This window comes from Moschus berezovskii, chromosome 19 (assembly GCF_049115385.1).
Source record: "Moschus berezovskii isolate FMDL1 chromosome 19, NW_MosBer_1.0, whole genome shotgun sequence".
Lineage (NCBI taxonomy): Eukaryota > Metazoa > Chordata > Mammalia > Artiodactyla > Moschidae > Moschus > Moschus berezovskii.
The window spans coordinates 7,213,872-7,240,019 of NC_142478.1; the positions used below are offsets into that span (position 1 = coordinate 7,213,872).

A 26,148-nucleotide genomic window follows, 5' to 3' on the forward strand; every position below is an offset into this window, starting at 1 on the left:
GCCAGATGGAGCCTAGCCCAGTGGCTCTCCCGCCACTTCTGGCCTCTGTGGGTCCCCACCCCCGCTGATCTGCTATTGTCCAGTGATAGCACTCCCACAGGTGGGCATCGGGGGCTGTGTCAAGGTGGAGAAGGCTGGCAGGTCTAAGCCTGTCCGTGTATGTAACGTTCTCACCTGTACCTACATATACAGAGTGCCTGCAGGTACCCTGGCAAAGCAAATAGGGTCGGCTCAGTCGTGTCCGACTCTCTGCGACCCCTTGGACTGTAGCCTGCCAGGCTCCTCTGTCCATGGGATTCTCCAGGCAAGACTGGAGTGGGTTGCCATTTCCTTCTCCAGGGGATCTTCCCAAGCCAGGGATCGAACCCTGGTCTCCTGCATTGCCGGCAGATTCTTTACCATCTGAGCCACCAGGGAAGCGAAGGAGTGGGTCCAGAGGATGGCCTCTGGGAGGGTGGCTGAGGTGCTCAGTGACCAGGTCACTTTGGAGTAGCCAAGTGCGCAGGGCTAGACTCTAAAGCCCCAGGGTCGTGAGTTTGAATTCCTGTTCCCCCGCTTGCTGTGTGACCTCGGGACTCTGACTGTCTAGTTCCTAGGCTCTCTGAACCTGAGCTTTTATAAAATGAGGCCGACCACACGCGCATGGGAGAGCAGCGGTGATGAGCACCCCCAGGAGACTGCCCCCTGACCTGACCCCCGGGAGGCAAACCAGCCCGGTCCTGTGGACCTCCTGGCCCAAGCCCACAGGACAGGGAGGACCGAGGGCTCACCTCCAGGCAGGACGTGGACACCTGGTTTTCCATGTCGTCGCTGGTCTCCTCGATGGCACGGAAGTGGTCGTTGAGGGTCCGAACGTGGATGCCGGGCTCGTGGTCTGTGCCCAGCATGGTGGAGGTTCTCCCGCAGCCTGGGGCGGAGCAGGGGGCGGGGGTGAGCAGGACGGAGACGGGCAGAGCGGGGACCCCTGGCAACCCTGGGTCTGTCCTCAGGGCTGGAGCCTCGCAGGTGCCCAGGAGGTGGGAGAGGGGAGAAGACGGCATCCTGGGCTGGGGGTGGGGCTTTGGGTCCAAAGGGCTCTGGAAGAGGGCAGTTTCAATCGGCCACATCCTGGATTCCTGCTCCGGCCTGGGCCAGATGAGCTCGGAGGCGGAGGGTGAGGAGCTTGATTCTCGGGGGCACTCGCCCTCACCTGTGGGTCCGTAGGCAAAGATGGTGGCATTGGAGCCTGAGATGACGCCTTCAGTGAGGCTCCTAGCGCCCGGGGCACAGCCACGGCAGAGCCCACAGGCCCACGGGACCACCCTGACCCCCGACAGAGGCAGTTTCCTCCCTGGAGCCCTTGGGCCCTGAGAAGAGGGGGTGGGAAGGGGGGATGGGTGTCTCCGTTTCCCCCCCACGGGTTGGGGGGCAGGAAATGCCAGCCTGCAAGAGGGCTCAGGACACCTGAGACCCTGCCCACCGGCAGCTGGCTCCCGGCCCCCAGCCCAGAGGACGCCTCACACCTGCTCCTTGGAGCATCCGCAGATGGGTGAGACGGGGTCCCTGGGAAGGTGTCAGCTTCCCCGAGGTGCCCCTCCCAGCACCAGGTGGGCTTCAAGCACCTTCCCGCAGCTCCCCTAGGGGCCACCTGTGGGGAGGGCTGTGTGGGTCCCCGTGGAGGGTGGCATCTGTGTGCTGACCACGGTGTGTCCACGCAGAAGGCTCTGTATGCGCCACGCAGGCTCACACACGCGTGTGCATGCGGGGATACGGCAGTGAGAGAGCGAGTGATGGAGCGACGCCTGGGGCTCGGGACCGGGGTCCCCTAAGGGCTCCCTCCCAAGTCGGTCAGAGGGCAGAGAGGGGATCCTGTGTGTCCCCAGGCCCAGGCGCCCCCTCACCTGGCTGGCAGTGAAGTCAAAGGCCATGTCCCACAGGTAGGACTTCTCCTGGGAGCGGTGCGCCCGCAGGATGTCATCCGGACCCTCCATTGGGTGCATGAGAACCACCATCTGCAAAGGTCCCAAGGGGAGGCGGCCAGTCACCCGGGAGCCCCAGGCCCGCCCCGATGCCCACCCTCACCACTGGCCTCACCCCCCCACTCAGGATGCGGGGAGGAGCGGGAGGGGCCAGAGGAGACTCGGTGTCCGGGAGCACCAGGGTCAAGGCCAAGCGAGTCCCACCACAGGACAAGACGCTGAGCGGACGGGCTGCCCTGGGAGCACCCCCGGGTCTCAGAGCTCCTTTCCGGGGTCAGCAGGGGAGTCAGGGCCAGTGACGGCCCAAAGAGAGCTTGAGAGGAGACGAGGCGGGAGGGTGGCCACTGGGGGGCAGACAGAGGAGGCTGGTTTGGGAACCCGGTCCAGTACCGTGGACTCAGGAGATGTATAGGGGTCCCTCTTGCACCCCCATCTGGCACCAGGATGCAGGAGCCCCTGGTGCTGGGAGGACCTAAGCTCTGAAGCTCCCACCAGGCTTCTCCCAGTAGGTACACACCGGTGCTCACTGCATCTAAACTGGTCTAAGACCACCACCACCATCCCTGCTTCCCCAGGTCCCAGCAGGGCCCTTCTCTGAGATCTTCAGTGGAGGGAAGAAGGAAGAGGTAAGACAGCTTCCTAGGAGGCCCAAAACCGGGACCCTCACGCTGAGGTTTTAACCAGTCAGGTGGGATTCCAGGGGAGCCACGAGAGGGGATGCCCCAGACAGGCTGGGCTGGGGCTCTGTGCAGGGAAAGGAGGTCACTGCCCCGGGCCCCCCTCACAGGCGGCTAAACGCTGGGTGGCCACAGTGAGCTGAGTGCAGGGCGCTGGGGCCTGCAGTGTACCTGGCGTGCACACCTGTCTCCAGCCACCGCCTCCGGGCTTCAGCCCCAGGGCCGTGTAAGTCTCTCCCAGTGTCCAGTTCCTGACTCGGGCCCTAATACCAGCAGGAGGAGCCCTGATCAAGTGTCAGACCCAAACGAAGAAATATCCGCCCACAAGTCCCCAGGCGTGGGTCCCAGAAGAGGGATGCAAGGGAACCTGACCAGCTGCACGGCTCTCACCCTTGGTGTCAGAGCTCCTGGGCACACCGGCAGCGCCAGCGGCCCAAGGGGCACCCTCTGGGGGCTTTCAGTGCAGGGGAGGGTGAGCAGCCTGCACGGATGCCCATCACCCACTGATCACCTTCAGATGACCTCTGGGCACTGCCAAGTTCATGGGCACCGTGGGCATCTGGTTCCTTTGACATCCCGCCTCCTGAATCAGGACGTTGTCAGCACGGCTGCCACGAGCCCCTCTTAAAAGAGGGTTTTGTCTGGGTCTCCATCTGTCTGGACCCCAGCCCGCACCCCACTCTTCAGAACATCACCGCCTTCCCTGTCCACTCGGGCACACAATGGAGCTTTTGTGCCCCTCGGCCAGGCGAACTGGAGCTGAGCTGCAGAGGGCTGGGGTGAGGGTGGGGTGCTCGTGGCTGCCACGGAGGCAGCACAGGGAGGTCAGGCCGAGTGGCCACAACTGCTGGGCACCTTGCATGTAACCCAGGCATTAAGTGATACCCTCCGGGTCAGAGACAGATGTAATTTCCTGCCTGACATTCAGAGTACAGTGGGGAACAGACCATTTTAATAACAAGCGCTGGGCTCCGGGAGGCAGGCAGAGTGCAGACAAGGGGCACACGATCCAGCTTTTCCACTACAGGAGGGCTTCCTGGAAGAGGAGGTACCAGCACTTTCTTTTTTTTAATAAGATATTTAATATGGTTTCTGTGCTATAAAGGAAATCCTTGTTGCTTGGTGGTTTAGTTGCTAAGTTATGTCCGACTCTTTGCGACCCCATGGACTGGAGCCCACCGGGCTCCTCTGTCCATGGGATTCTCCGGGCAAGAACACAGGAGTGGGTTGCCATTTCCTTCTCCAGGGGATCTTCCTGACCCAGGGATCGAACCCAGGTCTCCCGCACTGCAGGCAGACGCTTTACCATCTGAGCCACCAGGGAAGCCCTAACTGTATACTGTTTACAACTAGACAAAACGACCGAGTCACGCCGCTTGGATCTGCAGCTGAAGAAAACCAAAGCCTGGAGAAGTCAAGAGACTTGCCCAGAGCCGCAGGGCTTCCTGAGCGATGAAGCCTGGGCGGGTTCAGACCCGGCCAACACCCATTTCTCAGGCCGGTTCCCTGACCAACCCCCACCACCCCCGAACGTCCACCTGCTTCCCAGGAGGCGGTGGCAGTGCATCTGCCCTTCGCTGACCGGCCTGCTCGGCCAGGCGGCCAGGCCAGGACCGGAGACGGTGTGCCCGCTTCGCCAGGGACACGCACCTACCGAGGAGGCCGTGTTCCTCTCATTTCTCTGGAGGGTGCACAGCCCACTCGAGACCTCCAGCAGGGTGGTCGTCCCCAGCTGGGAGCCGCAGGCGATGAAGCACCCGTTGTCTTGCACCCGGAGGCGGAAGAGGGCTTCATCACAGACCTGTTGGAGGGCCGGACAGACCCGGGGGAGCCACATCACCCTCTGCTCGTCTAGTCATCTGGTTCTTGGGGAGGCTTAGGCTGGCAGCCCCATTCAAAAACCCCTAGGGACTTCCCCGACCGAGGGGGTCTCCAGCCTCAACCCACAGGAGGGGGTCCACACCCTAAGGTCGGTTGCAAGACCCTTCACTCCAGCCTCATCTCCCACCTTACCCCAGCCACCACGCCCACCCCTTCAGTCCAGCCTCACTTTCTTTCCTTTTTTCTTTTTAAACGGTCACACAGATAGGCATGTGGATCCTAGTTTCCCGACCAGGGATCGAACCTGTGCCCCCTGCATTGGAGGGCAGAGTCTTGACCACTGGACTGCCAAGGAAGGCCCTCCAGCGCCCCTTTCATTCTGCAGTTTCCCCAGCCCTGCTCTTTCCCAGGGCCCCAGCCTGCAGGTCTCTGCCCCACCTCTCCTGATAAGATAAGGCTGGCTCAGCTGGGAGGGTCAGCTGCAGGGAGCCTGGGCCCAGGCTTCAGAAGGAACGGGCCTGGCGAGAGGAAAGGCCAGGCTTCTGAGGGTGTGGATGCACCGGGAGCGGGGTGCACGTGACCTTCAGGCTGAAGGTAGGGTCGCACTGCTTGAACACAAAGTCCCAGATGTCTAAGGTCCCGTCCATCTTGGTGGTGAAGAAAACTGCTGGCCTCACAGGGCTCCAGGCGCCATCAATGAGATAAGCCATGTGATACCTGCAGGGAGCCGGGACCTCCGGTCAGGGACTGTGGGAGGGACTGGGACGCAGGGAGAGCCTGCTGAGCCGAGACCCTGCTCATCCACCCCTTCCCGGCTCCTCGGTCTCAGCCTGGAAGTTCTTCCTGGTGTCTGACTTCTAGCCACGCCAGCCTTACCACCCTCAGTTCACAGTTTGCACCGTAAACTGGCTCTGATATTTCTCTATGCCTAACTCAAGGGCACAGGCCTGGGCCTGGTCCCCCAGCCATGAGACTCACTTGAAAAGGAGTCGGAGGAAGGAAAATTTGCCCAGAAATGTTCACACTATTCAGATAAAGAGAGGGCTATACTGTCTACTTGATTTAACCTCGATTTTCAAAGATGTCTACAGCAAAAAATGAATCTGGACCCTTGTGTTATATACAAAACCGAACTCACAACGAACTAAAGACTTAATATGATCTGAAACCATAAAGCTTCCAGAAGAAAACAGAGAGGAAAAGTTACTTGACAGTGGCCTTGGCAAGGAATTTTTGGATTTGGCACCAAAAGCATAAGAAACAAAAGCAAAAGTAAGTATGTGGGATTGTATCTACTTAAAAAGCTCCTGCAGAGCGAAGGAAACAGTCAACAGAATGAAAAGGCAACCTAAGGAATGGGGGAAAATATCTGCAAACCAGACATCTGATAAAGGTTTAACACCCCAAATATATAAGGCACTCATACAACTCAGTGGCACAACCAAACCAAACCAAATAACCCAATTAAAAAAGCGGGCAAAGGACATGGACAGACGTTTCTTCAAAGACGACAAACAAACAGCTGACAGGTACGTGAAAAGATGCCCGAAGTCACTAATCATCAGAGAAAGATAACCAAAACCAATGAGATATCACCGCACACCCGTGAGGACGGCTGAATTATTAGAAAACCCAGAGATGAGTGTGGGTGAGCATGTGGAGAAACGGGAACCCTGTGTACTGCTGGTGGGAATGCAAACCGGTGCGACCACCATGGAAAACAGTACGGAAGGTCCTCAGTCCTGTTTCTGGGTCTTTTTCCTCTTTCGGCTGCGAGGCATGTGGGATCTTAGTTCCCTGACCAGGGGTCGAACCCACATCCCCTGCACTGAATGCAGTCTTAACCACTGGACTGCCAGGGAAGCCCCCCACTCCTGGGTCTTTATCCAAAGGAATTGAAGTCAGGATCTTTAAGAGACACCTGACCCCCTAACATGTTCAGTGCCACATTAGTCACAATTGTCAAGATATGGAAGCAACCTCAGTGTCCATCAACAGATGAACGGGCAGTTTGAAGCTTACTGCCTTTCTGAAGTCGCTGAATCAAGCTATTTCCCAGCATTAGCTTGGATGTTTGGAGAGAAACGTCTTCTCCGTTTTTATGGGTGGAGGCACAGAGGCGCAGAGCCCCCTGGACTGGGCCGGGCCCCCCGTCTCCTCCAGCCCCGGCACCCCTCTCCCGCCCCAATCTCCCCCTCACTTGGTCCACATGATGGATGACTCCCGGCTGTCCTCTGACCAGATGCAGGCGGTCCAGTCACCGACGGTCAGGAAGTTCTTTGGGTAGAACGGGTTTCTCTGCAGGGCGTAGATGGAGCCATGGTGGCCTGAGAAGGTGTACACGATCGTCTCGGCAGGCGTCTTGCCCTTGCGGTTGCAGGAGATGACGACGCCTTGCTCGGTGCCCACCATGAACTTGGTTGGCTGTGGAGGGGGTGACGTGTGAGTGGAAGGCTCCCTGAAACGTCAGCTCAGGGATAAGCAGGCAGGGAGAGTGGCTTTGTGGGGTCAGAGCGGTGGGACCCGCGGGGCGGGGGCCCAAAGGTGCCAAAAGTGCCTTGCCTTTCAAGCCTCTGCCTGAGCTGTGCCCCGCCCCCTTTGGGGGGCTGCCCCCACGCTTGATCAGCTTGAACAGATCCCACCCTTCTTTAGCACCCGTTCAAGGGCCTCAGGAGCAATGAAGCCCCCCCGAGTCATCTGTTCCCTAGAGCTGTATCACCAGCCCTGCAAGCGGCATCACGTGTGCACTAAGCATTCTGCCAGAAAGAGATCCTGAACGTCTGTTCACACACAAAGGAAATGACTGAATGAATGCGGTGGCCCAGGAGTCGAGAAGAGCCCCTCCAGCCTCCAGCGACTGCTCACTGCAAACTTGGGCTTCACCGTACACCCACGTCTAGTGACTGCTGCTCGAGTTTTTTGTTTGCTTTTTGCTTTGCTTTTCAAAAAGTATTTGGCTGTGCTGGGTCTTCGTTGGGGCATGCAGGATCCAGTTCCCTGACCATGGATTGAGCCCGGGCTTCTGCATTGGGAGTTCAGAGTCTGAGTCACTGCACCACCAGGGAAGGCCCTCCAGAGCATCTTTACTCACAACAGCTAAGAGGTAAAAACCACCCAAGTGTCCACATGAATGGAAAACCAAAATGTGGTCTGTTCACGTGTGTGTGTTGGTCGCTCAGTCGTGTTCGACTTTGTGACCCCATGGACTGTACCAGCCAGGCCCCTCTGTCCATGGGCTTCTCCAGGCAAGAAGACTGGAGTGGGATGCCATTCCCTTCTCCAGGGAGTCTGCCTGACTCAGGGATCGAACCCGGGTCTGCTGCACTGCAGGAAGTCTTCACCATCTGAGATGCCAGGGAACCCCAGTCTGTTCATACAATGTGGTTCTATTTGGCCTCAGAAAAAAAAAAAGAAAAATTCTGCCATGTGCCCCATTGTGGATAAACCGTGAGAGCATCGTGCTAAGCGAAAAGAGCCCGTCACAAAAAGACACACAGTAAGAATTCACCAAAACGAACGAGGAACCCGGAGGACTCAACTTCATAGAGACAGAAAGTCGAAGGGGCTGAGGGAAGGGAAGATGGGGAGTCCGATGGGACTGACGGAAAGGAAGATGGGGAGTTTGTTGATTAAAAGTTACAGAGTTTGTTTGCAAGATGAAAATGTTCTAGTTCTGGAGATCCCAGTGTAAATACACTGTGGGCCGCCGTCTATGGGGTCGCACAGAGTCGGACACGACTGAAGTGACTTAGTAGCAGCAGCAGCATAATTTATTAAGTCCTTAAGAGGCAGGGGGCAGCACTTTCTGAAATATAAAAATCATCTTTGAGACATGCCGAATGAAAAACATCAAGTGCAAATCAACGTGCAAGGTGCGTAGGAAGAGTGCAAAGACCCACGCGTCTGCTTTGTATGCGGACGCTGACCCTGGAGGCAGACGGAGAGGCTGAAGGCAGGGGGGGGAGGACGGGCTTCACCGCCTGTCCTTCTGTACCTTTAGGCTTGTGTTCCACACGCATCTATTACCTACTGTTCAATTTTACCATGAAACGCAAAAGGAAACATCCCGATGGGGGACCCTGTGACCGCTGCTGCTCCCCACTCCCTGCCCCTCCAGCGCCTGGCTGCTCGTACCTGCCCATCCGAGGACTCCGAGAAACACTCCATGCCCGTCTTCGACTGCAGCCAGATGGTGCCATACATTGGGTCTCGGTGGCTGAACTCGATGGTGGACAGCTCTGCCACCAGGCTGCCCTTCTGCGTGTCCCAGCAGGCTGGCGGGGAAGGAGACGAGGCAGTGGGTGCTGGGGGCACAGGCTTCCTGTCTTAGCGCAGGGAGCACGGGATCGGGGGATGCTGCTTGTCTTGGTCTGACAGGTACGGTGCTTTTTTTAAGAATCAGGGCTAAGTTCAAACCAGCCTGCGTTTCCTACCAGCCCCTGAAGCTCACTTCATTCATTCTATCGGGGCCCCTATCATGTGGTGAGCATCACGCTGGGCCCTGGGGAAGCCGCTGGGACTCAGACGGGCACAGTCCTTAGAAGACGGGAAGGGAAATCTGCCAAGTTACAGCCCTTGCTGTGATTGCTCCATGGGGTGACACGGGGAGGCAGTCAGGGAAGGCTTCCTGGAGGAAGTGAGGAAGAACTCAGATCGAGGAGGAGCTTCAGGATGGAGTGAGGCCGGGAAGGAGAGAGGAGCGCCTCCATCCGGGGGAAAGTAAGGACACTCGGGCGGCCCTCTCCTGTCGGATCCATTCATTCCCTCTTCGCCTCTGGACCTCTGCTGCTGCTGACCAGAAAAGAAACTCACAGAGGGGGAGCATCCTTTCTTCGGAGTCATTATGAGGACTTCATCTCTTCTGCTTTACCAAGAAAGACTCAAAGTTTATCTGTATCTACTTTTCTGTCCTGGTGCATTCTGTCTTCATTTTCCCAAGAGTTCATGGTGGGGACCCACCCTGTTCCTCAGAGCTGTGTCTAGGAAAGCTGGTTTTGTAACACAACAACAGAAGTCCATGGCCCATAAATTTGATTTATGGAATCCAAGTCTGAGGCATTTGGCCCTGCACCCGTCTGGCCCAGAAACGGGTTTTCTTAGCTTAGCTTGCTCTGTTCTGGCAAAGCAGTGCTCGAGGGCAGGTCCCACTGTGTCTTTCTCACAGATAGCAGAACCCCAGGGCCTGGGCTGGGCTGGGCTGGCAGGGAAAACCACTGAAAGGGGTTATGAGTGATGAGCGAGGCAGGGCTCCTGAATAAACCACGGCCAAGTGACTGTTTCTGTCTTTCAGAGCGACAGCACCCAGATGAAGCTGCAGGGAGATTTATGGGCTTCCCTGGCGCCACTAGCGGTAAAGAATCCACCTGTCAGTGCAGGACATATAAGAGACACGGGTTCGATTCCTCAGTGGGAAGATCCCCTGGAGGAGGGCATGGCAACCCACTCGAGTATTCTTGCCTGGAGAATCCCATGGACAGAGAAGCCTGGCGGACTATAGTTTACGGGGTTACAAAGAGTCAGACACGACTGAGCGACTAACACTTTCACTCGATGGGAGTCCACTTCTATTTCATCACAGAGGGGCTCCCTGGAGGCGGGGGCAGAGGTCTCAGGAGGCCAGGAGGCATCCTGACCAGGGAGCGTTCCTGAGAAGTTTTCCAGCCGTGCTGGTTCCTACTCCTGGACGGAAGGGGAACCCTCATCATGCCTGGTTGAGTCCGGCCTGGGGCACAAACAGGAGGATTAAGTGTTTGGCTATTCCAAGGCCAGGGGTGGGTAGTAGGTAGGAAACTTTAGGGCCACGTGGACAGGTTTTCTTCTGAGCTCACATGGGATCTAAATATCAGTTTTCTGGGTCTCCCACCAGCAAAGATAGCAGAGCAAGGACCTCTGAGAATTCTCTCTTTCATAAAGGCCATGAGAATGTTGGCAAAATCGGTGGTCAGAATCAACTTTTTCAGAACTCAGGAAATTAGCCAAAGGCTGGCAGCAAATCAGAGTGTTTATTCAAGAAAAATAACTGAATCTTGATAAGAACAGTAAGTTTTGTTGCATTTTGGCTTGCCCCAGTTAAGGTGCTATAATCTCCAGTTCTATGATAGCCTTGAAAAATAACACTCTGCCTTCCTGTTAAAAACCCAATATCTTGGCAGCCCCAGGATGGAGCAGAATGGAGCTGGAGCTCTTTCAAACTCTCCTATTCAAAAAGTTGTCACTCTTTGACCTGTCTAGTGGTTCCCTGGAAGACCCCCTCCCCATTTGCAAAGTTGTTTATATTTAGCTTGACTCAGAGCTTGCTCAGGGAAAAGGGTCTTTTTAACAAGTGGTTTGTGTGGTGTGTGTGTGTGTGTGGTGTATGCGTGCGGTGTGTGTGTGTGTGTGTGGGTTGTCTGTGTGTGGTTTGTGTGTGTGTGTTTGTGTGGTGTGTGTGTGTGTGTGGTGTGTGTGTGGTGTATGCGTGCGGTGTGTGTGTGTGTGTGTGGTGTGTGTGGGTTGTCTGTGTGTGGTTTGTGTGTGTGTGTTTGTGTGGTGTGTGTGTGTGTCTGTTGGTGTGTGGACTTCTATATCCTCGTGCTATCCCAGAGCTCTGAAACAACACACAGAGCCATCCGAGAGGTTACATTCCCCTGGCTTAACCCCAAGGGACTCTTTCAACCTGGGATGTGAATTCCTGGTCCATCCTGTATTAGGTAATTCACAAAGTATTTTATCAGAATGCCATATTCCTCTTCTCTTGGACAAAGCTTTTCCAACCAATGTGCCAAGAATGAATTAGGGATGTGCTGAAATACTGACCCCCCCAACTCCCTGGCCCCCTCAGCTTTCAATGACCAGGGAGTCTGCCATACAAATAATCATTTTATGTGTGCCACGATGCAGAAAAGTTTGGAAACCTTGCTATAACACATGATCTCATGTTGGCAGAACGTTAGAGCTGGCAGCTTCCTTCCTCTAGATGATTTAGGTCTCACCACCAATTCTGTCTTTCTTACAATTCTGCTTCAAAGACAGTGGTGTCACAGTTCTCCCAAAGGATCAAAAAGGATCAAGCCTGAACATCAAGGAGCTGCGAGTCCAACGCCACACAGATACACAAAAAATGAATCAAAAACTCTCAGGTGACAATATGGCAGAGATGCTACCAAATTTTCACAAAACATTCGGGCAATTTACAGCAATACCTGCCTATAACTATTTTAAGGCAAAAGTTTAGAAGTGATGGAGGAAAGATGAAAGAAAAAGTCACACAGGAAAGAGAAAACGAAAATGTGTACTTTTGTAGAGAACAGCTGAGGATTTGTAAGAGCTATTCAGTGGCTTCCATGACTGGCTAAAGTTAGGAGACACTAAAGAGAACAGACTGTTTTCAAGTTCCTTTGTTTTATAGTCCTTTTTTTCATACTTCCCAGGACTAATGCTGGTGAATATCGGACTTTTAGACCGTTACAGTCCCTAAGTCATCGTCATCCATACTTGGTGGAACTACTCTTTCCAGTCTGTACATATATCTTTAGTTTTTCATCCATAACCATATTCTCTTAAATTCCCTATTCAATGTACTTACTCCGTCCTGAATTTATTCCTTATCCCTTCCCAAATTCATCATTCTGGAATGTATTTATACCTCCAGACTCTAACAATGCTAAGTCTCTGACTTAAAGCCTGTATTTTCACATTTTCCACTCCTCATGTCAACTCACACACTCACACACACACAGATTTGGGTCTACCCTGTAGGAAAACTATCAAATAACACTCTGTAGGCCTCCTCCAAATTCATTTCTTTTTGTCATACTTTTTGATGTGATATGAAATCAGGTCTTCAATTACTGAAAATTAATAAAGGAAGACACCTTCCTAATATCTGCGAGAAAATCAGGTGAGATACCTCCAACTTGTACCAAAAAAGATGTAAAGAAAATACGCGAGACGCAGTCTGGAGTAGCAGTTGTCTCGATTCGGTAGCTCAGTCTGGATTCAGATAACCCAGCTTCAATCCTGCCTCCACCAGTGTAATTCTGAGCAGATTCGCTTCAGTTAATCGTTTAGTTCCAATTTCTTTATCTGTGTGTGCGTGCTCACTCAGTCGTGTCCGACTCTTTGCAACCCCATGGACTGTAGCCCACCAGGTTTCTCTCTCCATGGAATCCTCCAGGCAGAAATACTGGTGTGGGTTGCCATGCCCTCTTCCAGGGGATCTTTCCAACCTCGGCATTGTGTCTATTACATCTCCTGCACTGGCAGGTGGATTATTTACCACTGGACCACCTGAGAAGCCCTCTTAATCTACAAAAGTTAAAAGTTTAGCCAAGTTATAAGGCTGCTTTGAGGATTAGATGAGATGAGATAATCACATAAAGTACTTAGCATAATGCCTGGCACACAGTAAGCAAACAAATGTTATGATGTCAGATGTCAATCTTCTGGCTTCCTCATTACCTTAAAAGGAAACGTATTTAGCATGATTGATTGTTTTAATAAAGTTATGTTTTCTGTCACCCCCCAAGTAAGGATGCTAGATAGAGGGAAAATTAATTTTTCAGCAGAAGACACTAGTCACTCTATGTGGACTAAGATGAGTTTTATAGTTCTCTTCAAGTTTAGACATTCTATAAAATAGGTGTTAAATTTTTTAGAAGGTCAACCCTTGACCAACAAACACTTCATCAAATCAGCAAATTTCAATATGCACTCTAAACTGCCATTAAGTTTGGAAGGACACTAACTTACTCACAAAAGAGAACTATCATTAAATTCTTCATCTAGAGGTAACACGGAGAGAAAGGAGATGTCAAGATGAGCAGCAGCGTGACAAAGACCTGGGGACCACACCACCAGAGCGTGCTTCGCCCTTCGAAATAAGGCGAAGCCCAAAGAAGATACCTTAAGTGCACAATAAGAAAATGAAACAAAGTACAGTAGGAGTTTAAACTTTTACTCTGAGCTGTACACAGTGAGTTGGTGATATTTAATATGCATTCAATAATCATAAACATACCAATTTATAAATCCACTGGATCTCTACAACATTGGCCACAAATAGCTATCCCTAAAAAGAAACCTCAAAACCGCAAATCAAGAACTAAATAAGCAGGCAGCTTATTTAGGAAGGAATTTAGAAACACTGAAATTCTGAAGTACCTAGAGATTTCATCACTATAAAGCTAAAATCTCTGCATTCCACTCTCCATGGTGCCCAAACTAGCAATGTAGAGCTTGAAAAGAAAAAAAAAAGCTCCACACACAAAAAAGAAAAAAACGGTTTTCATTAACTTCAAGAAGACACTGCCTAAGCAGTGGTTTTTAACCTACTGGAGATTATATATCTTATTTAAGAATTTTCTTCAGAGGGGAGAAAATGCACTGAAACAAAACTTTGCCCATAATTTCGGGGGTGGGGATGAGGCAGTCCCCTGAAAGTCACAGACCATGGACTCCCTAAGGCATGACCCAGGATTTAGGCAAACTAATTTATCAATTTGAAAAAGAAGGAAAGTAAGTGAGGCAGAGATTTTAATCCAAAAAATAAAGTAAGATTAGAAATATTTGCTGTTTTCTCAGCTAAGGAGTGTTAGACCCGGTGGCCGGGAGGGAGGGTTGACCAAGGAAAACAAAAGTGGGATTAAAACAGTACTGACGTGTAATCTGTTGTCTTCAAACCCAAAGAGCAGCAATAAAACGGCCAACTCCTGCAGCCTTAACACAGGAAGGAATTAACATCACCAATTCCTGTGCACATTCCCACACCGGTGAGGTTAATTAAACAGCACACGGGAACACACACACACACCTGCCACTTTTGCCAGGTGAAAGCACAAGTTTAACAAAAGTCCTTCAACCCTTCCATTTTTTCTTCCTTAAGAACCGACTTAGAGAAATTACATGCTTTAATCTAGGAGAAAAGGAAGGGAGGGGGACAGAAATCCTAAAAGGGGGTGGTTAAAGGATGTGCAGGAAGTGGAAACTACAAACTTTTTGAGATCAAAGGGCTCAAGAGGGCGGATAGGAACACAAAGATAATAAAGTAAAAGGGAAAAGCGTCTAAAAACTGTTCTTATGTATATTATCATAAGTGACCAGTCCAGGTTCGACGCATAAATTTTCCTCTGTTCATTTCTTTGCATTTATGCTTTTTTAATAAAATTCTTTTTTAGATATATAAAAAAAAAAAAAAGCAACAACAACACCCTCTTTCCTTTTTCCTAGACACGTCAACAGTAGTAACTCGGCAAAGAGGAACGGACGAGACGACAGCACACTTCCTTCCCAAACTCCAGCATTCCTTGGACGTCCTCGCCAGCAGTCAGGCTTGGGACGTTTCCTAGGCAAGGCTCCTCCCTGCACCGCCGCCGGAGGAGCCTCTAGCAGGGACCATCGCTGTGGGAGAGAGGAGGCGCCGGGTGCAGGCTGGCCGCCAAACCCGAGGGCGGCCCCCTCGGAGACTCAGGTCGGAAAGACCCGGATCCTGCAATCCCTTTCCCCACGCAACGCACTCACACCGGGAGGGGCCGCGCTGGGAGGCCCGGTCCCCCTCTCCACCCGGCGGTTTCGGGCACACTCAGGTGACAAGGGGGACGAAGGGGCAGAAGCCCAAGGCCGAGCACCTGGGTACAGCGCGACGGCACACGCAGTCTAAGGACAGAGCGCCCTGCGGAAGCACGGAACAGCGAGCCCCGGAGGCAGCGCGTCCGGCCCGGCACCCGCCGCCCGGCAGCCCTCCCCCGCCTCCCTCGCGGCCGGCGGCTCCGCCCTCAGCGTCTGCAGGGAAGCGGGCAGCCTCACGTCGAGGGTTAGCCCTGCCCCGCTCCCTGGAGTCGCCGCGGCCCTGGCCAGGAGTGAGCGCAAACGCGACCTGGGCCCCTTCCTCCTTCCCCTCCCGCCACGCACCTCGGCTCCTCCGGGGCGGGAGGCAACTGCAACTGCCACAGCCTCACACGCACCCGCCTCTGAGGACACTCGGACCGGCAGGCTCCCCACCGGCGGCCCACGGCTCCCGCACCCGGAGCGGCGGAGCCGGAAGTGAGGGGCCGGAAGCAGCTGGTCCGTGGCCCTGGACGGCCTCTCTCTCCCTCAATCTGGCCGCCCGGCCACGTCTCGATGGTGCCGGCGCACCTCCCGCGAGGGCCGCTCTCCGGGGCGGGCCCCGCCCCGCCCACTGCGGCCCTAGGAACCACATCCGGGACTCAGCGGCGCGGTTGCCCGGGTAGTTCTCTGGCTGCGGCCGGAGGGGTGTGAGCGCGGGTCCAGATGCACCTGCCCGAGCTCGCCCCAGGGCGCGCGGGCCTGGTCTGGAGAGGTCGGAGGCCCAGGAGCCCTTGGTATAACTCTCTCACTCACACACCCCGGCCTCACGCCTTAGGCTTTCCCCCAACAGAGGGTGAGCCGGTGGCGGGAGGGCGCCTTGCAGTCCCAGGAGAGCCAAAGCTGCTTTCTCGGCTGCCGGAGAGCACGCAGAAGGTTATCCAGCCGCGCGGGCGCGGAGAGGGTGGCGGGAACGCGGGGTTCAGGGAGCAGACGGGACGCGGGTGCCTCACGCCCCTTCCCCAGTGCCCGCGGCTGTCCACGCTCGTCCAGACTCTCGCCCACCCGCCTCTGGACGACCAGACTAGACTCCCTTGTTCGGCGTCCGCGTTATGATTTGCTCTGTCTTTGTGATCACTTTCTGCTCTGCTTGCTGGCAGAGTGAATCCGTGATACTTTTCTCTCCTGCTCCTCTTTACTCAGACAACCGGTTTCTGCTTTCTTTGCTTGCCCCATTACTTAATAGATCACTGCCCTGTCTACAGAGACCGCCGAACAGTCCTCTCGGATCCCGTTGTAGTTTCCTAAGTGAAGGCTCCAACCTGCACTAGGCTATTCTGCCTGTCCCCGCACAGCACAGCTCAGCAGTGGTGCTAGACACCTGAAGCTTATTTGCATACAGTGCCGACCGGTGATCCAGCCGCGCTAGTCTCCCTTCCAGGTTCTAGACTGCTTTTACTTTGACAGCCCGGTCACTTGCAGAAACGCCAAAGGTACCAGCGCACTCCGTGGAATCTGCCCCTCTAGACCATACTTCTCACCTACCTTGTCACATTAGCTGACAAGACGTTTTTAATGGCTAAGTGCCCGAAGGCAGAATTCTGCCTCTCCGGATTTGTAGGAGATAGTGAACCATACATCCCTGTACGAATTTCAGCATAGTGAACCATACATCCCTGTACGAATACCTACCCCATATCTGTGAAGAGTGAATACACCACAAGTGTTTCAAAAGTAAATACCAATATTTATTGTCTGAGATTTCCAGGACACCTTCTCTGACAAAAACCCTAATGAAATCCCAAAACAGAAATCTGTGGTTGCATGTGGAATCGCTTCAGTCGTGTCCGACCCTTTACTGTCCCATGGACTGTAGCCCGCCAGGCTCCTCCTCCATGGGGATTCTCCAAAAGATTCAAGAATACTGGAGTGGGTTGTCGTGCCCTCCCCCAGGGGAAATGGATGAATATATGTATTCATTCATTTAGCTTTAGTTCTACAGTTTACTGTGGATTTTCCGGTTCAAAGCATTCCTGTTAGTCTTCTCAAGAGAAGGATCCCCATCTAGAATGATTACTGCTTTTATTATATAGGAACAGAATGGAACTTAGTAGCAAGTACAAGGATTAGAGTTTCAGAAGGATGACTAGGAAGAGGTGGGTGACAGTGATCAGTGCTGCTAGAAGGAAGTGTACTTAACTGTTTGGGCTGGCTGGGGCTGGAAGGATTCCTGCTAGCTGTCTCTTGAGTTTGGGGACAGGAGATCAATCCTGGATGTTCATTGGAGGGACTGATGCTAAAGCTGAAACTGCAATACTTTGGCCACCTCATGCGACGAGTTGACTCACTGGAAAAGACTCTGATGCTGGGAAAGGTTGGGGGCGGGAGGAGAAGGGGACGACAGAGAATGAGATGGCTGGATGGCATCACCAACTCTGTGGACATGAGTTTGAGTGAACTCCGGGAGTTGGTGATGGACAGGGAGGCCTGGTGTGCTGTGATTCATGGGTTCGCGGAGAGTCGGACACGACTGAGCGACTGAACTGAACTGAACTGAAGTTATCTATTAGACCGTTAGGCTCAGAAGTATTTCTGATATTAAAAAGGTAGACACTTGGTTTGGTTATTTGTCCTTAGCTAGATCGTTTTCTTGGCAGCTGCTGGTTTTGATAGAAATTCATATGTGGTTGGAACTAATGCTAACTTCTCCTTGGTGAGGGTGCTGTGAATCATTTTAGGTACTCTGGTCCAGTGTGATTCTGGTAGTGTGCACAGTCCTTATATTAATACATAGTGTTATGCTGTGCAAGGCTATACACAGGATTAATCCTCCTATGATTTTTGCTACCCCCAGGGAAATTAGAAAGTAGGAAGGCCTGAAGGACACCCTGGAAATTACTTCAGCTGGTGATGGAAAACAGTGAAAGTCTATGCACTTTCTTTGGGAAGAAGGAAGTAGTAGCTATTATTCTTGGGTTTGGGGACATTTTTTCATGCTGACTAGAAAGACTATTTTAAACCTACTCCTGCCTAGATGGATTCTCTCTCACTCTTTGCTTCCCTCCCTCCCCCTTTCCCTTGATCCCTCCCTCCCTCTCGCTTGCTTTCTCTCTCCCTGTTCCCCTACAGCTTGGGGAATTCTTCCTGACCATTCTCCATGGGAAGAATAGAAGGTTACTATTTTAATTGGCATTGTGTTTGGAGAAGTATAACAAGAAGGGAATAGCTGCCTCCCATATATGCTTGTGACAGGAGGCTTATCTAATCACTTACCTTTGCTCTGCTATTGGCTATTATTCAGCTTTAGAAAAATCAGGCACCATTTATTCGCTTGGCTTATGGGGGAACTGTAGCAGCCTATTTTTTATTTATTGACCTGGAAGAAAAGCAGACAGTGGGTTAAAGGATATTGTTATTTTCCCTTTACAAGTGAATTCAGTGGGCATAATCTTTTCTCTTTGCTTTCGATGTTGAGTACTGTATTCTGCTCATCAATGTTATTTCCTCAAAAGAGAGAAGAAAGGGGCACCTTTAGGTCTTTTCTAGAGGAGTTCTGGTAGTGTCACAGTAATTTCATCACTCTTTATCAACAGCTTCCTTTTCATGAAGACATATTTAGTTACTGATTGCACAGTGTGATTCTCTGAAAGTAAACCCTTTATTAAAGGGTACTGATTAATGCAATATTTAATAAGCCCATGAAAAGTAAAATGGGTAGAACATAAAGTAGAAATTGTTTTCACTACAAAGGAAAAAACTTATAATTCCATTGTTTACAGTTAACATCAACATTTTGGTCAATATCTGATGCAAATATTTTTTCTTCATTTATTTAACAAATTGTTATTGGGAACCTACAGTTAGCTGGGCAGTAAGCACTGCAGGAATAGCCATGAGCCTCTGCCCTCAAGGAACTTTCAGGATAGGTTGTATTTGTTGGCATGCAATTTTGTATTTTGCTTTTCCCGCTTAATATTGACATATTATGAAATTTCCCTCATACCATTAAACATTCTCCTTCTCAATAGTATTTTAACATGTAGATATTCCTTAAGTTATTTATCTATTCCTTTTTTACAGATTTGGATAACTTTAAGTTTTCTCTATAAAACAACCATGTAGGAAATAGTCTTGTGTGGTATAATTCTAAGATGAATTCCAATGATAGTCACCTTGTATAATTCCTTCCTCTGCAAACATGATAGGATATCATTCTATGATTATGTTATATTATATGCAAGAGGAATTTTGCAGATGTAATTGAAGTAACTACTCTGACTTTGAGTTACTCAAAACGAAGTTAGTCTGGCTAGTCCTAAACTGACTACATGAATCTTATATTTTATTTATTTTATTGAAGCATCATTGTTTTGCAATATTAGTTTCAAATGTACAAAATAGTGATTCAGTATTTCTGTAGATTATACTCCATTTAAAGTTATTGCACAATAATAGCCACATTTTCCTGTGCTGTACAGTGTGCCCCTGTTGCTTGTTGGTTTTGTACACAGCGGTTTGTGTCTCTTACCCGCAGACGCCTGTCTCGCCTCCCCCTTCCCTCGCCTCACTGATGATCACCAGGATGTTCTCTGTGTCTGTGAGTCTGCCTCTGTTTTGTTACATACATTGCTTTGTTTTAGATTCTGCATGAAAGTGTTAACAGAGTGTCTGTCTTTCCCTGATTTATTTCACAAACCCCTAGGTCCATCCACGTTTTTGCAAATGGCAAAATTTCGTGTTTTTTTTGTGGCTGAGCAATATTCTATTACGTCTTTATACAACATCTTTATCCATTCACCTGTTGATAGACACTTAGGTTGCTTCCATATCCTGGCTATTGTAAGTGATGCTGTTGTTAACAGTGGGGTGTGTGTATCTTTTCAAATTAATGTTTTTGTTTTCTTCACATATATATACCTAGCACTGGATTGCTGGATCATATGGTAGTTTATTTCTAGTTTTTTGAAGAACCTCCATACTATTTTCCATACTGTTGCACCAGTTTACGTTTCTGCCAGCAGTGTTCAAAGTTTCCTTTCTCCACATGGTTGCCAACGTTTGTTATTGTTTTTGATGACAGCCTTTCTGACAGGTGTGAGGTGGTATCCTGTTGTGGTTTCGATTTGCATTTTCCTGAGGATTCTGATGTTGAGCATCATTTCATGTGCCTGTTGGCCGTCTGTGTATCTTCTTTGGAAAAATGTCTGATCAGATCTTCAGCCTATTTTTAATTGGGTTGTTTGGTTTTTGATATTGAGTTGCACAGGCTATCTATATAGTTTGGATATTATCCCCTTCTTGGTCACATCGTTTACAAGTAAACTGTCTTTTCATTTTGTCGATGGTTTCCTTTGCAGTCCAAAAGCCTTTAAGTTTAACTGGGTTGCATGAACCTTTCAAAAGCTTAGAGTTTTCTCTAGCTGATGGCAGCAGAGGAAATTAGAGAGATCTGAAGCTTGAGAGAGATTTGACGTGAGAAAAGTTCCCTGTTGCTGAAATAAAGAGGACCCCAGGCCAGTACCTGAGAGAGGCCTCCAAGAACTAAGGGTAATCTCTGCTGACAGTCAACAAAAAGCCAGGGACCTCAGTCCTACCACCACAGAAGTCTAAGTCCTTTACCAGCTGAGCCACAAGGGAGGCCCATGAATACTGGAGTGGGTAGCCTATCCCTTCTCCAGCCATCTTCCCGACTCAGGAATCACACCAGGGTCTCCTGCATTGCAGGCAGATTCTTTACCAACTGAGCTATCAGGGAAGCCCAGAAATAACCTGAATGAACTTGGAAGCAAATTCTCCCCCAGCTTCTAGATAGAGCCCAGCCTGACTGGAATCTTGATTTCAGCCCTCTAAGACCCTAAGCAGAGGACTCAGTTAAGCCCACCTGGACTTCTGGCTAGTTCTGTGAGATAATAAATGGATATTGTTTTAAGCTACTAAACGTCTGTTAATTTGTTACACAGCAATAGAAAATGAATATATTTGTAAGATAGGTTATTTTTACATCTATAATTTTGGGGGAGATGGAATAAAATGGTAGGTTTGGACTTACTGGATAAAAAGTTATGCACATTTTTAAAGTTTTCATGTTTTCTTGCTAATTTGCCCTCAGCAAGCTTTGTACCAATTTATGTGCCTCCTAGCAATGTGTGTTACTGCATCCCAGCAAACCCTGCATACTGCTGTTTTGGTAAGCAGAAACAGAAAGGTGGCTCCTGTCTTGAAGGAGGATTTGCGTTTCTCTTCCTACCAGTAGAGTGACAGCTGTCGCCTTCATTGGAGGTCAGCTGGTAAGTCTGTTGCGGTGAGTTGCCTATTCTCAGTCTTTGGTTAGCTTCACCGCCGGCGCAGAGAAAGGAGTTCCGAACTGCTGATGAGGAGGACAGCGTTTCTCTACTGGAGTATCCTCAAGGGGTTGTTGTTTCGTTCAGTCGCAGAGTAGTGCCTGACACTGTGCGACCCCGTGGGCTATAGGACACCAAGTTCCTCTTTCCTCCACTGTCTCCCGGAGTTTGCTCAGATTCATGCCCATCTTCAAGGAGTAGCATGATTGAGAGAATTATTACTTCTAAGAAATATTAGCTGCTGCCATTATTCCCTGCAAAAAAACAAAAAACCCAGCCACTGGACTGTGGGAGAATGGAAAAGTCCCATTCTCAGTGAACTCAGCGTCATTGATTAGGCAGTGTTGCCTAATTTTGCTAGGGAAAAAGCCTAGCTTGTCTGATTTGGCGTTGGAAATTTGGTTGTTTCAAGAATAAAGATGTATTGCATCTTCCATGGAAAACTGTAATTTTGACAACTGTTTTAGAAGGAAATATATACTGTTAACTCTCAGGAAAAAAATCCTACTGTCTTCCTAAAAAAGTATCACTATTTTCAATTTGATCAAGATAATCATCTCTGATTGTGTGTATTATATTGCTTTATTTGGGATAAGATATGGGAGAAAGTTCAAGTAACTGTTTCTGTAATCCTTATTGTTTGAGATAATAGGGTTTATACCTGACAAATGAAATAAAATGGAAGGAAAGAAGAGGAAGAAAGAAAAAAACAAAAACAACCAAACAGAAAGAAGGAAGAGATTCCCTTTTACTCTTGGAGAGTAGTTTTGCTTGGTTTTGACTTTTCTTAAAAAATTGGTTCTTGCTCCCTAAATTTCTGGAGGTTGGTATCCTTCCTAATAAGAGGAAGATATTTTTAATTTTTTATTCTGAAATAATGGTGTATTTATAGGATATAGTAGAAAAATATGCAGGTAGTTTTCAATATATACGAATTCTTTTAGTTGAATGGTCAAATCTTATTGACTTAAAAAGTCAGCTCACCCTAAAATTGGATGTGGGGGTATGGTTTTTGTTTTTGTCCCCAGAATTCATAATGGCTGTTCTCCTGTGGAAACCTTATACTGCCTTTTGGGGTATACGTGGAGGGGGATAGGTTTGGAAAGGCATTGGAAACTCTATCTTTAGCTTGGTGCTGGAGGCATAGAATGTGTAACTATTAGAGGAGCCATGCCATGTGTAAAAAGAATGGTGGACTTGACCTTGGAAAGCCTGGATTCTGGACTGCATTCAACCATGTTATAACCGTATGTATTTGCTAAATGACTACTATACATTTAACATCATTGCTGGGCATCATGAGGCTGTAAAAGAAGGCACGGCGCCTATTCCAACAAAGTCTACAAAGCACCAGGAATGACTCTTTTCTTTACCGTGACTGTATTTTTTAGTCTATGCTTTGTTTTAAACCTCGAGAGGAACAATAAAAGGTAAACTGCCTTAAGTCAGAAAATAGCTCGTTACATTATTTAAAAGTCTAGGAAAAAAGAAATATTGATGAAAACAGAAACACTATAAGAGCCTAATTAGTTGTGCTCTTATTGTTATGCAACTTAATCCTGTTTAGTAAATAAGAGAATTCAGAGGTTTGTTTAGGTTAAAGGTAAACACAATGTATTGGGCGGTGGGGGTAGGGTAAGGGGGTGGACAGAGTATAGACTGTAAACAGTAGAAGAATTCAAGTTTTCCCATTAAGGGTAAATGACAAGCATGGACATATGTACACAACTCTCAGCATTAACACATGTACATACATACCCCAGTAAGGACACACAGGTATTTTTAATACATACCTATTCCTTTTGCTTTGCCAGAGAGAAAAAAGGCTAGACTAAGTACACATACACACGTCAATTTTCTAACAGCAAAGAATCTACCTCCCAATCACTCTCAGTTTTTTTCCTTAAGTTCTGAAAACAAAATAAACAAAACTAGTCTTGCAATGTTTGGCCACTAAAGCTTATTACAATAGTCACAGGACGACCTTGAGTCCTTTACGCAGTGACTACTTGCTTTCAATTTTGCACTGTTCCAGCTGTCTGATTATCTGGCCTCACATTTTATAAGAGGAGTGTCGCTACGGGAGGATACTCGAAAAGCCAGGATAACCAAAAGGCCCTCCTTCTCCCCGCCATGTCCTGGCAAAAGGAGGTGCAAAAACAGCTTTAGAAAAAACAACAGCCTTTAGGACATCCTCAAATTACAAATCAGCACTCACCAATGTTCCAGATGACTTATGCTTTTTAAAAAATTCAACATATGGTATTTAAAAAATAGAAAGCTCGTATTTTGTTCACAGTCAAGCACTGAGAAGATTACGTGACAACTGTACATAAAAGAAATACTAAGGAACAAATTCAGCTGCAGTTCACAACAGAAGAGTCCCACACGCGAGGCACTGCAGGCTGCTGAGAGAGCAAGCAGGGCCGACGGCAGCTCTGAGGCCGGCTTTACCCTCCCCTCGTTAGAGCTGCTAAAGGAAAAGGGGAGAAGCTGCTCCAGCAGAAGCAAGAAAACAAAAAATTCTTCTCATGAGTTGAGGTCTTCAGCCAAATCATAGCTGTCTACTGTTTGAAATAACTGAGACCAGGAACATTATCTCTTTATAGTTTTAAAGAATTAAATATGAAAGATAAAAATGTTGAGTTTCTTTACAGATTTTATTTTAGACAAAGCTGCTGAGTTGAAACTGAAGCTTGATGACAACTGTGGAAAACCCCGAACAGGGTATTTCTAGGCTCTCTATGAATATAAATAAAATCCTTGAGAATAAATGCAACTTTTTTTTTTTTTTTTTTTTAGTTTATAGTAAGAAAGGTCAAGATGAGACCATGACAATACTATCCTCAAAGTAATGACTTCTAAACTTTAATCTCTGGAACTCTGACCCTGTTCATCCAAAGTGCAAACCCACACCATAAACTTCCTACCAACTGCTTCCATGTGAGTATCTTGTTGTCATTTCAAACTAAACACTGAGTTAAGCAGAACAAGTTCCCAACCTTCATCCCTCATAACCTTCAGGCCACATTAGCTTCCTCTGTCAATTTCCCAATTCCTGCCATGCAGCCCTGAAACCACTGCTCTTTCCTTTCTCTGCTAATGTAGTGATCCTAGTCCAGGCTTTTCACAAGGGTGCCTGAAGAGTGTTTCTAAGTCACAATCTTCTATTATTCCCAACTTTCCTCACTGCTCAGTGTGTCTCCTGAGTCTGAAGACTGTTTTGATGAATGAGTAAGAGAATAAATGTAAAATGCATAGTAAATAATAAGTAAGTGCCTTCCCTGGTTCATGTCTAAATCTGGAGATCTACCGCCAAGTTTCAAAAAGAGCTATACAGTTAAGAGAGTTGCAGTTACACGGCCATTATTTATCCTTGTATAATTTGATGGCAAGAACCATATAAGCATGGGTGGTTTAGGGACATTAATTATTTCAAAACAAGCTTATCTCCCTTTTTATAAAGGCAACACAACCTTTCATAGAAAATGTTTAAAATACAGAAAAATACAAAATACAAAAAATATCCATAATCTCACTATTCAGAGAATCACACACAACAAATACCATTAGGTTCCAAGAGAACACAATTACTATTTTAAACATTTCCCAAAAGCATTCCCTCTACTAGCAGAGGTCCTGGACCCTCATATTAGATGACTTCCTTTTTCCCATTCAAGTCAGCTTCAGGGAGAACCCATAAAACGCTAGCACACTTTATGCAGCACCACACTGTACAGTGCTGATTCTACGGCAGGATGTAAAAACTAGTTTATATTTAAAATACATGCCTATATCTAAGTATTGACATACTCTTATCCTTCAGAATAGTAAGCCAAATGACCAGAATGAGTGCCACAGCACGTGCTCAGCTAATGAAACTAAACGACTCACTGTGCTCGTCTGAGCAGCGCTGAGCAACCTGTCTGATGACTCTGCTGAGACTTCCTTCACTGACAACATAATGGCTGCAGTGTAACAGAAAATCAGTACTTTTCATGCACTGTGGCTAAAAGAAAAACAAAAAAGGTAAGAGACAATCCTGGTCTCAAGGAAATCTATGCAGCTTTTACAGTAGCCAGAAGAGTTTCTAAGGAAATATTAAAGAAGACAAGAAGATATCAAGTGACAGAACTGAAAAATACTAAGAAGGTACCTGGGAGAAAGCAGAGCTGAAGTTCTATTATGACTTCAGAGGATATGAAAAGCACAGGAAAGGGACCACCAGTGTGCAGTATGAGACCCTATCTCCACAGGATGCCACACCTCTTCTGTACGGAGTTCCCGACTGGGAGGAGAACTGCAATCCTTCTCCCTGATCCAAGTATGCATGTAACGTTAAACACCGGAACCTCCTCTCTGCTTAAACCGGAGCCCCGAGCCTGTTATCACATGACTCTGCCTCCAACAAAAGCTGCAGCAGGTCCACATCGCCTCTCACAGCTCTAGGGTTTGGATGTGTTCATGCTGCATGGAAATAAGCTGGAAAGTTGATTTCTTAGCTTGTTTCTCTGAGGTTATGCTAACTGCAGCCCTAATCAGAACCTTTCAGCTATTCCTCATTCATTAGGTACTGAGAAGAATGCTGGTCCCTTCCTGAAATCTGTACCTACCATTAATAAAAAGTTTTCAAAATATTCAGAACAGAATCTACCATTACATAACTTTTTAAAGCACGTGATACCAACAGCAGTCTGAAGATCAGCATCAAGTATTTTTGCCAATTGTTACATGTGAAAAGACTGGAACAGCACAGCTGATGATGACTGTAATGACAGAAAGGTGAAGGCAAATATACTTTATGCACCCATAAACATGAAAACACTGTGT

General features: G+C 48.8%; 3 protein-coding genes across 13 annotated transcripts in view; 1 reads left to right on the top strand and 2 right to left on the bottom strand.

Annotated features, from left to right (window-relative positions):
• Positions 1 to 15,482, bottom strand: part of LOC148774811 (kinesin-like protein KIF19) — a 28,155-nt gene extending 12,673 nt beyond the window's left edge. Inside the window, 8 exon segments of the mRNA XM_088828417.1 lie at positions 771 to 907; positions 1,190 to 1,496; positions 1,881 to 1,991; positions 4,290 to 4,436; positions 5,038 to 5,173; positions 6,657 to 6,880; positions 8,591 to 8,730; positions 15,344 to 15,482. Coding sequence (XP_088684543.1) covers positions 771 to 907; positions 1,190 to 1,496; positions 1,881 to 1,991; positions 4,290 to 4,436; positions 5,038 to 5,173; positions 6,657 to 6,880; positions 8,591 to 8,659 — 1,131 coding nt within the window. The 5' untranslated portion in view covers positions 8,660 to 8,730; positions 15,344 to 15,482.
• RBM46 (RNA binding motif protein 46) overlaps positions 1 to 24,252 on the top strand; it is a 113,485-nt gene extending 89,233 nt beyond the window's left edge. The window contains exons 4-5 of the mRNA XM_088827928.1: positions 21,118 to 21,264; positions 24,121 to 24,252. Coding sequence (XP_088684054.1) covers positions 21,118 to 21,230 — 113 coding nt within the window. The 3' untranslated portion in view covers positions 21,231 to 21,264; positions 24,121 to 24,252. The remainder of the gene's footprint in view (positions 1 to 21,117; positions 21,265 to 24,120) is intronic.
• LOC148774812 (arfaptin-1-like) overlaps positions 16,704 to 26,148 on the bottom strand; it is a 120,270-nt gene continuing 110,825 nt past the window's right edge. For all 11 annotated transcript variants that reach the window (XM_088827957.1, XM_088827951.1, XM_088827959.1 and 8 more), the window contains 2 exons: positions 18,251 to 26,084; positions 16,704 to 17,342 (listed from right to left, as the gene is read on the bottom strand). In XM_088827957.1, coding sequence (XP_088684083.1) covers positions 26,046 to 26,084 — 39 coding nt within the window. In that variant the 3' untranslated portion in view covers positions 16,704 to 17,342; positions 18,251 to 26,045. The remainder of the gene's footprint in view (positions 17,343 to 18,250; positions 26,085 to 26,148) is intronic.